Source organism: Hoplias malabaricus, chromosome 2 (genome assembly GCF_029633855.1).
Source record: "Hoplias malabaricus isolate fHopMal1 chromosome 2, fHopMal1.hap1, whole genome shotgun sequence".
NCBI classification, from domain to species: Eukaryota; Metazoa; Chordata; class Actinopteri; order Characiformes; family Erythrinidae; genus Hoplias; species Hoplias malabaricus.
The window spans coordinates 25052561-25064703 of NC_089801.1; the positions used below are offsets into that span (position 1 = coordinate 25052561).

General features: G+C 37.1%; 1 protein-coding gene across 2 annotated transcripts in view; it reads right to left on the reverse strand.

The window, feature by feature from the left end:
- The window catches only part of abcg4a (ATP-binding cassette, sub-family G (WHITE), member 4a), a 39308-nt gene that overhangs the window by 12599 nt on the left and 14566 nt on the right, over positions 1–12143 (reverse strand). For both annotated transcript variants that reach the window (XM_066659011.1, XM_066659010.1), the window contains exons 3-4: positions 1701–1818; positions 1068–1200 (exon numbers count right to left, since the gene is read on the reverse strand). In XM_066659011.1, coding sequence (XP_066515108.1) covers positions 1068–1200; positions 1701–1818 — 251 coding nt within the window. The remainder of the gene's footprint in view (positions 1–1067; positions 1201–1700; positions 1819–12143) is intronic.

Below are 12143 nucleotides of genomic sequence, written 5' to 3' on the forward strand. Positions count from 1 at the left end.
TGGCATTAATTCATTCAAAGTCCCCCAAAATGCTGGTAGTTCAAGTCAAATTTATGAGCGAACATAATGATTCAGAGACTCTCATTGGGAAAGTGGCTCAACAATGCAGCTGGCACTCCTCGCCAGTTCAGCACCAAGCAGCCAAGGTGCCACTCCACACTACCAATTCTCTCATCAGCAGAAAGAATCAAAAGTCTAGACTAAACTTTGTTAAGAAGTATGCTGTGAGAACTAGTCCAAAGTTAACATTAGTGATAAAAGCAAGTTTAACTTAGGAGGCAGATGGCAAACATTATTGCCTTCGAGCTGGAGAAAGACTAAACCCAAAGTGGTTAAACAAGTTACACAGTTACATGGCAATGTAAATGCTAATGTCTATCAGAACCTCCTTCAGCAATATTTTCCCTGTGAAAATCTCCCAATCAGCCAACAATTTTCAAGCAAAACAATGCCCCTTGTCACAAAATGGACAAAGCACTATTTTTCCTGCAGGGCCTCTACACTTCCTACTAATATTTGATCTGGAACTATCAAGGGCTTCTTTTATGTCATAATAATTACCTATTTTCAAATAAAAATTAAATGAATTAATTAATGAATTAATTTCTTCATTTTCTGGAACCGCTTATACAGTTCAAAGCAGGAAACACATCCTGGATGGGGCTATCACAGGGCACCAAAAACTCACGCATTCTCAACTACGGACAGTTTGCACAGCCAATCTGCACACTAATGTGTATTTTCGGACTGTCGGAGGAAACAGGAGTTCCCAGAGGAAGCCCACACAGACACAGGGAGAAAACACCAAACTCTTCACAGACAGGACCCTGGAGCTGTATAATAGCAACACTACCTGTTGCAGTACAGTGGGTCTGCCCCTTTTTCAAATTCCAGTAATAAATAAGATATGTAAATTCCTTCTATTCATGTTAGTATACCTTGGGATGATTAATTGACCTAGAAATATAGTAAAATATAAGTTCTACAATTTAGATTTTTTTACTGTAGGTGTGAAGGTTAGGTGTTGGTATTACAGTGGTATGCACTTCAGTCTTTGCGTTTCTCACCATCATGGCCTCCCGTGTGGTCAGGTGCGGCAGCAGCATGTCATCCTGCATGATGTAACAGGACATCTTTCTGAAGGTACGAAGGTCACGGGGTCGGCCATTTACCAGAATCTGACCCTTCATGCCTGTCTCTCTGAGGTGAGAAAAGAGAAAGGAGAAAATAAAGAAATGTAGAAGAAAGCCAAATAAGGTGCCAGGCTTTGTTTCGCTTGCACTAAGAGTGGACACTGGATCTCACATTAAATGTAGCTGTATATGTGTATCTCAAAGAAGATGAGGTAGAAAGGAAGAAAGGTGCAGAAGAAGAGAAGGGCACACACAAGACAGACCAGGAAAGAGAGGAGGAAAATAAATAGAGACAGAAAATAAGAGATAAAACAGATGACAGAAGGAAAGACCAGCTGTGTGGTGGTTTGATAATGATTATTAAGTGGTAAAGGGGGCAACTGGGATGAAGTCTACAGGTGCAGGGTCCCTCTGGGAAATATGGACATGAATAGATGCATGAATATGTATTCTAAAATATATTACAATGGATGATGTAATGATGAAGCAAGTACATACAATGAGAGGAGGCTCAAATGAGCTCTGAGTGATCAATGAATATGAAGTGTTCAGTTTTACTATACATACCTGTAGCCAGCTAAGATGTTCATAAGGGTGGACTTGCCAGCCCCTGAGGGTCCCATGATTCCAATCAGCTCTCGGCTACAAAATTTCCCAGAAAGACACTTCAATAGGGCCTTACAACCTGCACACAAAAATTCGACACAATGAATTTACAAATTATACAAATTAATTTACATATACTATTATTTCAAATAAAGTTTTTAATAAAGTTTTTCAGTAATATATAAAATTATGTTGGCAAAGTTTTTGCTTAAAGCAACTTGGTTGCATATAAATGTATCCAGAAACAAAAAGCAAAAATGTTACTGCTAGTAAAATTATGTTTTTATTATAAATCATTTTAAAGACACTGATCTTACTTAAGTAGCAAATATACAAGGAAATATAGTCTAATAATAAAATATGCAATGCCTATTGCATATTAAAAATCAAGCCTGTTAATTACTTTACAGTACACAACTGTGCTATAATAAAGCATAAACCTAAATCATAACACATTTTCCCCAAACTGAACTGATAATTTATGGCATCTAGCAGTAACTAGAACACTTCCACAGACATGGTATATAACAGTTATTTTATTTTACTTTCTTTTATTTAAACACTCCAAGTTGTAGAATCAGAAACAAGTTATTCAAAAGAAGACAAGGAAGATAATTCAGAATAAACAAAATAAGAGTCAGAAACCAAATATCTCTAAATCTTTTGTGTAGGACTGAGCTTCTTCTAACCCCAACCATACACCCTCAAATTTCCACTGTTTGTGCAGAATAAATCACATTCAAACCAGTACAGCATAAAATGGAGTCAGCTATAATGGACGAGTGCTTGTTATAACTGGTTCCCTAAATGAAAATAATCCTTTCAATACAGTACATGATGCAGCTATATATGAAGCACTTACAGAGAGACAGAGGTGAATAATGGTCAGTTAGTGGGTACTACCCTGCTCTTTATCACTCTTACACAGCGCTAAGAATTTTTACACATTGAGTGGATACTGGTGTGAAATTACTGGCTGAGGTTTTGCTTCCCTCACTCTTCTGTTCCCTCACTCAACTATAATGCCGGCCATTTAACTGCACTACCCAAGCGTTAGGCTGGTTTCAATTCCCTATTTGGCTAAGCACACCATGCTATAGTTAGGAGTCTTTAGAATAGACTCTGGAAACAATATATTCACCTCCATTTGTAAAACTGTAAGTGACTCTGGATAAATTCTTCTGCCAAACACCATAAAAGTACATTCTATTTTATAAGTGTTTTCTAATTACTTTAAATTACTCACTGTTTGAAGCTCTGCTGCTTGCTAGCATTGTTTGATGGAAATGGAAGGTATTGCTACCTTTTGAATAACGCCCCCAAAAGATGACTATCTACTACAGAAGTGCAACAGACTTATGCCCAGAATTTTCACATAGATCAGCATGTGGTAGAGTGTAAGAAAACACATATGAAATTCTATTTGAGATCAGTTAATAACTCAATACAAATGAAAAGAATAGTGTGACTCCTTTGCACAATGCTAACTGGTGGTGTGTAGTTTTTTTTGTGTGTAGTTGCTTGTGTAAATATTAGTGTCTCTTTGAAGAGGAAAATATTGTCAGTGACTTCTTGGAGTACAGCTTTGATAAAGAGAAAGCATCAGGTTTTAAGATAAAGCTTGCATTATGGCAGGAGGGATGTTAAAACAAAAGGGTGAGCTCTTAATTTTGTTGTATATTTTTCAGCACTGTATCGTAAAGCATTTCACCCTACTAAAATCAACTATATATATAGCATATGTGTTATACAGCAGTGAGTCATGGGTACTGTGATCATGGCACAGAACATTTTTCCTCACAAGCCCCTATCAGACAGCTGCTTATGCTGCCAGAAATGTCAGCCACCTTAATTAGGCTAGGTGAGTGTCCTTTACTCCTCACAATTGTGTGTCTTTGTGTATCTCGTTATGTGGGAGGTGGGCGGGCTAGGCGTTTTACTCATCATTCACCCTTATAAATTCCCTGTGCATTACACTGAATGTGGATGATTCAGCGCTCTGTGTGTGTGTTTGTGTGTGTGTGTGTGTGTGTGTGTGTGTGTGTATGCACCCGCACATGCGCATTTGGGGTATACTCATGGCCCACCCTTGTGCTACATGTCCTGCATTTTGATGCAGCTGATAAAAGTCTAATAATACCCTCATTTAGTCTCTGGCTCCTGTCTCAGGATAATGTCATTCAGCCTGATGTCCCACTGACTGCATTCATAAAAGCATCCTCCCTGTCTGTAATCCTCTCTCTCTCTCTCTCTCTCTCTCTCTCTCTCTCTCTCTCTCTCTCTCATATGTGTCTGTCTTTGTCTCTCTCTTTACTCAATTGCCTATCATTTACCTTGGTTACATACCCACAAAAGCCCAAACAAGTTCTTAGGCTAAGAAATTGAACCATACCACCATACCAAGACTTTTATAGTTCAGTAAACATAACCACAAAGATACTCTCACTTTGCAATTATATAAACTAGGGCTGGACAAAATATCAATATATATCGTAATATAAAATGTTTCAATAACAATGATATGATTACTCAGGGCTGATGGCTGATATGATAAACACATTTTCAATATTTCATTATACATTAGTTACACTGACTGACGTTCATTAAATTATGTTTAAGGGTGATGCCATGTTTCTTGTCTGTTCTGGCAAGATTTTCTGTGGCTTTTATATTGTTTATATCAATATCAGAATTGAATTATATCTACTGAAATTTTGAAATATATTGTGTATACATTTTGGCCATATCGTCCAGCCCTAGTATACACATGTACCTATGTCCAGAGTTTGTAATTGTTTAAAATGTTACTATGTAAAATTCTTTATTCTTTTGATGAATATTTTAATTAATATAATATGCCCAAGAGAGCAGCTCCTTTGCTTTTATGTGAATCATGTGGTAATACAGAGGAAAGAACTGTTGAATTAAGTTATTGGACTAAAGTATTTTAAGGTGTAACCATTGCTGTCTCAGTATTCGACTGCACACACAGCTTATATAATATCCATAGAAAATTACTGTCCATAGACTGGAATGCTCTGAAGCAATTGACAATGAGCCAAAGTTCATTAATTCATTCATTCATTATCTGTAACCACTTATACAGTTCAGGGCCACAGTGAGTCCGGAGCCTACCTGGAATCACTGGGCGCAAGGCAGGAACACACACTGGAGGGGGCACCTGTCCTTCACAGAGTGACACACACTCACACATTTGGTTAAAAAAAAAAACACTTTTGAGTCACCAATCACCTACCAACATGTGTTTTTTGACTGTGGGAGGAAACCGGAGCACCTGGAGGAAACCCAAGCGGACACAGGGAGAACACACCAAACTCCTCACAGACATTCACCCAGAGCGGGACTCGAACCCACAACATCCAGGTCCCTGGAGCTGTGTGACTTCGACGCTACCTGCTGCACCACCGTGCCGCCAAGCCTAAGTTCAACAATACATTGTTTTTTTAATTATTTTTAATAATTGTTAACTAGAGGGGTATAAAGCCCTGTCATTGAAATGTGGAGGGGTTACAGAGTGATTGAAAACTAATAATCAAAGTCAGTACAAGGCCCTGCTAATGCTAACATGGCCGAATGCAATCAATTCCTCATAGCAGTCTGTTGGTAGACTGTCTCTTTATATATCTACTGTCTACCTCAATTACTTCCTACAGTCTGCCTACATTTTAAATACCCCTAGTAAATTAACAGAAGCATTTGTTTGCAAAAGCATTGGCACCCCTGATTAAATGTTGCATTGATTTTCTAAGTAAAAGTGCTGCCATGTTTTATAATTTATTATTTTCCTTTTTTCCAATCTGTAAAACTCAGCAAAGCAGATAGAAATTGTGAAGAGAATGCCATACATTTTTTATGTATTTTGCTCATTCTTTTGCATACAACTGTAACCATCTGTGCATCTTTCTTTTGTCTTTGCAACAAAATATAGGTAATTTCTCATCACTTTATACCAATCTTCATTAGAGAACTGCCAAATAATATATACAGAAACAATTTGAATGCAAGATTGCAAAGAGGTCTTTATTCATCTACCTTAAAGTATTCATAAAATCTGGATGAATAGCTGTCCATATAGGGTAAGGCTGGCCACCAGTGTTGAATGAGCATAACTATGTGTTCAAAATAGGTTCTAAAGTTCTGAGAACCAAAAAACAGAATCCATAACCAATAAATGACATCTTGTAATTGAGAAAACTCTCATTAATATGGAGAATTATAAAAACATGTTTGTAACGAGAATACTTCTCTCAGTCTCACTTTGTACTCCAGAGGTTTCTAGTTTTTGACTCTTGACATTGTCGGGATCTAGACAGTTATTGGCTGCTAAAGTTAAGCCCCGCCCACCCAGCAGATTCTGCACACCCTAACCCTGATTGGAAAATGACTCTAAGCCTCTATGATGCACTGTGCCTTTCTAAAAGACATAATCGTTAAAAATAGTTGACATGTTACCTGTGTTTGCCGGTCTGTCATTTTCCAGTCAGGGTAAGATTGACTCTGATGTAGTGGGGTGTATAGAATCAGCTGAGTGGGCAGGGCTTAACTTCAGTAGACAATGACTGTCTAGATTACCCCCCCCCCCCCCTCATCAAAATTCAAAAGTGAGAAACTTCTGGAGGTGAAAGCGAGACTGAGAGAAGTGCGACTGAGAAAAGGCGGAATGAAAGCGCAAACGGATTCTTCAAGAATATTAAACTCAAAATAGATGATAATATACAGAAATATTCTTGTTACAAACATTTTTTATAACTCTCAGTATTAATGAGAGTTTTCTCAATTACAAAATGTCATTTATTGGTTATGGATTCTGTTTTTTGGTTCTCAGAAATTTAGAACCTATTTTGACGCCATACATAACCTTCAGGCTCTCAGATCGCCCCACATAACAAACACTTATGTTACTCAAATGGCCATGAGAGTAAAGCTGGTGTTAAACATGCCTCTGTCCCAGACTTTTGGCAGTTTGTTTCAGGCACCAAATTCTAAAGGTGTATATATTTACAGAATAAAACCAAACTGTTCATTGAAAACACAGGAAACCTATTCTTTGTGCTTTTGCCAGTTAAATACAGGCTCAAGATCATTAACAAATCAGATTCTTGTTTTTATAGCATTTCACACAAAATGTCCCATCTTTCAGGAAATGGTGTTTGTATATATCTATGCATGTATGTATCTGGCTCTACATCTATAGTATTTTATTATATCTACAATTTACATTGCAGTTTGTTCTACGTATATGGCTATATGTAGAGAGCTACTTCACATTTCTAAATGCAATCTGGAGGATTCAGGGAAGAGCAGCAGGGATCAGAATTATATCATAGCATATCATGCATAACAATACCTCCAGTACCTCAGATCACACACCCCTCCACAATCTCTGAACACACACACACACACACACACACACACACACACACACACACACACACACGCACACACACACACACACACACACACACGCACACACACAGCTCAGATCAGACACTGCTGAGTAAAGTCAATAGAGGCCATTAAGTCAATAAGCATATCCAGGCAAAATCAGCTCACTTCCAGAAACGAAACCGTGTAGCAGCCACATGGAAAAGGGGCAGGGGACTACATTAAATAAAACCCTTCATTTGGATGGCTGGATGAGCTAGTGAAAAAAAACACCCACTCACAGTGGTGCTAAAAATGACAGTTTGGTGTGAAACAAATCATCACACACAAGCCTTAAACAGAATCATGTAATTCTGTTATTCAAGTAATTTTGAATAAAATTGCTGTTATGAAAGAATAATAAAATAAAAAATTAATTTGCTGAAGAACTAAAGAAAAATGGATTTCAGGACACTGCCTAGCTTAAAACCAATGCCTTTAATTTTTTATCCTGAATTTTGTCTGTTCTTTTGTTTAATTTGATAAATGACAATGTGGTTCCAGTTCGTGTGGTTTGCGAACCAGAATAATTTGTTCCCCAAAAGTGTGTGTGGCTGCTCCAGAGCATCTGATTCTGCTGATAATACTTATAGATATTATACACATTGTATGTGCACTGTGTAATATGTCGGAAATATGTGAACATTAAAATGTTTAAATCATGGTGTACATAGATATTAATATAGAAAGATAGATATATCTGATAAAGTCAATGATGTACCCACAACTCATCTATTAGTTTAAACTATTTGGGACTTAATAAGAGTACAGCTGCACTTTCAAAAGGTAAAGAACAAAGGACAAAATGATTTTTTTTGTTCTCATTGCTTTTAGTCTATTGCTCAGAATAAGTGTCATAGTCTTTATCATAAAGATGAAATCCCCTTGTGATGACATCTCAGGAATGTCATTTTATGGTAATAAAATAAGTGAATATAGAAAATTAAATTCAGCCACTCAGTGGAATAAATGTAATTAATTTTGAATGGATGAATTGATGTCATACTGAATTGAGCGGCACACTTCACGATAAGGCGCTGCGGAGGAATTTGGTACGTATATGTGTGTGTGTGTGTGTGTGTGTGTGTGTGTGTGTGTGTGTGTGTGTGTGTGTGTGTGTGTGAGCGAGTGTGTGTGTTCCAGATCATGAATGGCAGCAGCTGTGTGTGGGATACTGTGAGCTTATGCTAAGGCATAGATCCAGATCTGTTAATGAAGCCCACAGAGCCTTTGTGATTCAACTGAATGACCTCAAACCACAAAACAGAGACACTGAGGGGCAGGAAATCAGCTAGAAATAGAGAATTAGATTTCATTAAATCGGTTTAGTCCACTAAACGTGAGTCCTGCATTTAAAGACTCAAAATTCTGCCAGTAAACAATACATTTTTTATTAAAATATGCAGAAGCAAATGTACCCTGTCATAAAAAATCCCCAGGTAGAGTGCTGTTCAGACAGTTCAGACAGGTACAGCAGAGTGGCCTTAGAGTTCAGTTGTGTTCCCTAAAGGCACATTCTCTACTCCTGAAGGATGTGTGGATATTTGTAATTTTTCATATATAAAAAATGATTTAGATAGAAAATTACAATTAAATTCTGGGAGTTAAAATGAATTTATGAAATTAATGCAACATAAAAATCAACAATCAACACAGAATTTGGTAAATGTATGTGCCCAAAGGTAATGAAAATATATCATTGAGGGTAACAGGAAATGGCACTGTGGGTTTTCCTAAGAGTGTAGATGTCTTATTATTTCGCAGATACTTCCTCTCTTAAAGTACACAATAAGGAATTCACTGTGTTCTCAAACCAAACTTGCGTTATCAGTACAGAGATAACATCCCTGTTGTTTCCCTACTTCTTCAAACTAGCCCTTTCCACTTCAGTGTCATGTTATTTCATGCTGCTTATGGATCTAAATGGGTTGTGGCATTTCAATTTGTGTTGACATTAGCGAAGTATTAAACTGCTTGCTTTATAATGATGTTTGCACACATGAGTTAACTGTTTTGTCTGATGGAAGCAAAACATTTGACAATTTTTGCATGATGGGTCAGTGGCTGGGTTCCACTAAGGGGATGCTAATTATGTAGGGGCATGTCCCCTTAACACTATTACCACCATAGAATTTAAATGATTACTACTATGGCCTGTCAGAGAAAGAGAACCCAAAGACTATTCAGTGTGCAGTATTTTAAATTATGGATGCTATTTATCTATAAATAAATTGCAAATAACTTTCTCAGCTAAATTCCTGCTTCTTGTTATCTGATTACATTATACCCAGTCCTATTTCTAAGCCTTGCAACTTCCAAAATCTTTTCTTTCAATCTAAAATTGAAAGTAGGGGCAAAGAACACTCATGTGCCCAGTTGTAATCAAAACCCTTCATCCTATAGAATGAGGGTATATAATTAAACTTAATTAATGCCCAATAAGTTAAATGTTTCTCAAGAAAAGGTCTGAAACATCATAATGACTAACATGAATTTGGATTTATTGCTATATATTGTATCCTGAAGTAGCCTAGTAGCTATATCCACATCTTATATTGTGTCAAATCAAATAATGAACAATTCAATATTGTTTAGTCTCATCATTCTGTCTTCTGTTTCTTCACTTTCATATATTTATATACTTAGCTTAGTTGAATTTAGTCTATTTTTTGTCAAATGTTACTGCAGCTTGGAGAGGAGAGTAACGTAATTTCAATCCTCAGTATGTCCTGTACATATGCAGAATTGACAATAAAACTCTCTTGACTTGACTTGACTCATCATGTCACTTGACATTGCTGCTTTTAATTATGGCCATGCTCTCAAAACATGTGAGACATGTTGGTTTCAAATTGCCTGTGTAAGTAGAACTCCATTCTTAGTAAAAAGCCCTGTTTTTGCTGTCCGCCTTTGTCATTTTAGAGCATGCCATTTGAATAAGTTTTCCTCTGATTCAATTTCTCTTCAGGCTGCTGTTTCTCACTAGGGCTGTTGATATAACCATAATATTGTAATATCATGCTAGTGGCCAACCAACCACAGGGAATAGCAAACAACAGTAACAACCATGATGAATGTTAAATAAATATGTTTAAAAAAATTAAGTGTAGTATAAGTGTAATTTTCCCAGCTGTTGGGGTCTGAACTGGTGCTGCTCAATGGCTGAAAGTTAGTTTTTTTATAAAATGGACACAAATGGGCAGTAAACCCAGTTGCAAAACCAAATGCAACTTCACCAGTTTGTGAGCATTTCAGCTTTCAACTAAATGGCAAGGGGGAATCAGCCAATTTAGACAAGGCAATTTGCATATCTGCATCAAAAAGGTTGAAGTGAAACTGGAAAATACTTCTAATTTGAGATCTCAGTTAGCTACCTATAATCCAACTATTAAAGTCCAACTGCCTCCACCATCACAAAGCCATGGAGCAGCCTGAAAAAGAACAGTTCAGGCTGGTCTGAGGCGACAGTTAAGAGTATAGCACAAGAACAGGATAAATTAAGTAATTTGGGGCAGTGATAACAAATATTGCAGGGTTGAGTCCTGTTAAATCACCACACAGTAAATTCCTTCACTGTGAAGGCCCTATTTCTAACCTCGTATCTCCCGTTTACTCAAAATAATGTACAGTACCATAGATGCTAGAAAATGTTGGTCATAAGCCCAGGGCAGGATAAGACAACATCTGGCTCTGGACCTGGACTGCAGTCTGCAAGTTAGTGACATTTCTAAGTTTGTACAAAAATACCAACAAAGCTACTTAGGTGGGTGACATTACTATATGACTTGTTCACTCTGTTGTGAACACACTATCGTCACACAGAGATATTTAAAAATATATTTTACAGTTTTCAGCCAAGACCTCTGCTTCTTTTACACTGAAACTCTAGCTTAAATTAACTTCAAAAAATAATAACATAAAAATTAAGTAGTTTGAAAATGGTGAGTATAATTTATTTGTTCAAAGAAAAACCACTACAAAAGCATGTGCGTAGATTTGCTCTGTTCTTGGGTATAATTCATTCATTCATTCATTGTCTGTAACCGCTTATCCAGTTCAGGATCATGGTAGGCCCGGAGCCTACCCGGAATCACTGGGTGCAAGGCTGGTATACATCTTGAAGGGGGCACCAGTCCTTCACAGGGCACTTGGGGATAATATTTTATCCAAAAGTATGTGTGAGTTTTTGTTCAGATAATTTAATATGATGATTTTTAATTTAAGATTTCATTGTTGAGTTGTTGTTTATTTAATAAAAAATACATGGTCTTTTTCAATACTACTCAACATACCATAAAATGGAAAAAGGATGATAGTAGCCATCAAAAATGTAAAGTTTTTGGCTGATTTTTTACATACAACAATCAGGCTCAGTTTGTTTTCTAGGGAGGAATTATTTATGCTCTTCAAACTGAAGGAATATGTCTACATTCTCTGGTCTTACTAACTGTTCACCATGGACAACATATAAACAACTGGGAACTGTTTTAAATTCCTGATGAGTCAGGAATGTTTCATTGTGAAAACGAGTCAGGGATGTCTTCATTAAGGAAACATTATAACCTGGTTATCAGCTCAGACGAAAAAGCAATGTTCCCTTACAGGGAAGACTTTTTGAGTTATGACAGGAATTGGGCTGGCGTGATATCACTTCAGTAACACATTTACACAGCTGCTGGTATGCATAAATTAATGTTAGTGTCACAATATTAGATAAGTCAGTGTCAGCTGCAGCCAACCTCAGCTTTAGATAATTGTATCGAGTGTAAAAGGGGAACATGTTGTACCTCTGAGACACATTAAGTCCCACTATACCTTTTTCAAACGGCATCTAACTTAACAGAGCAGTACATGCTTGGAGGAGTACACCAATGGCCACTAACAGCATTGTGCCGAATAATGGGGAAAGAGAGGAAAAATTTCCCATCCATAGAGAGCAAGACCAATAATAGTCTTTTG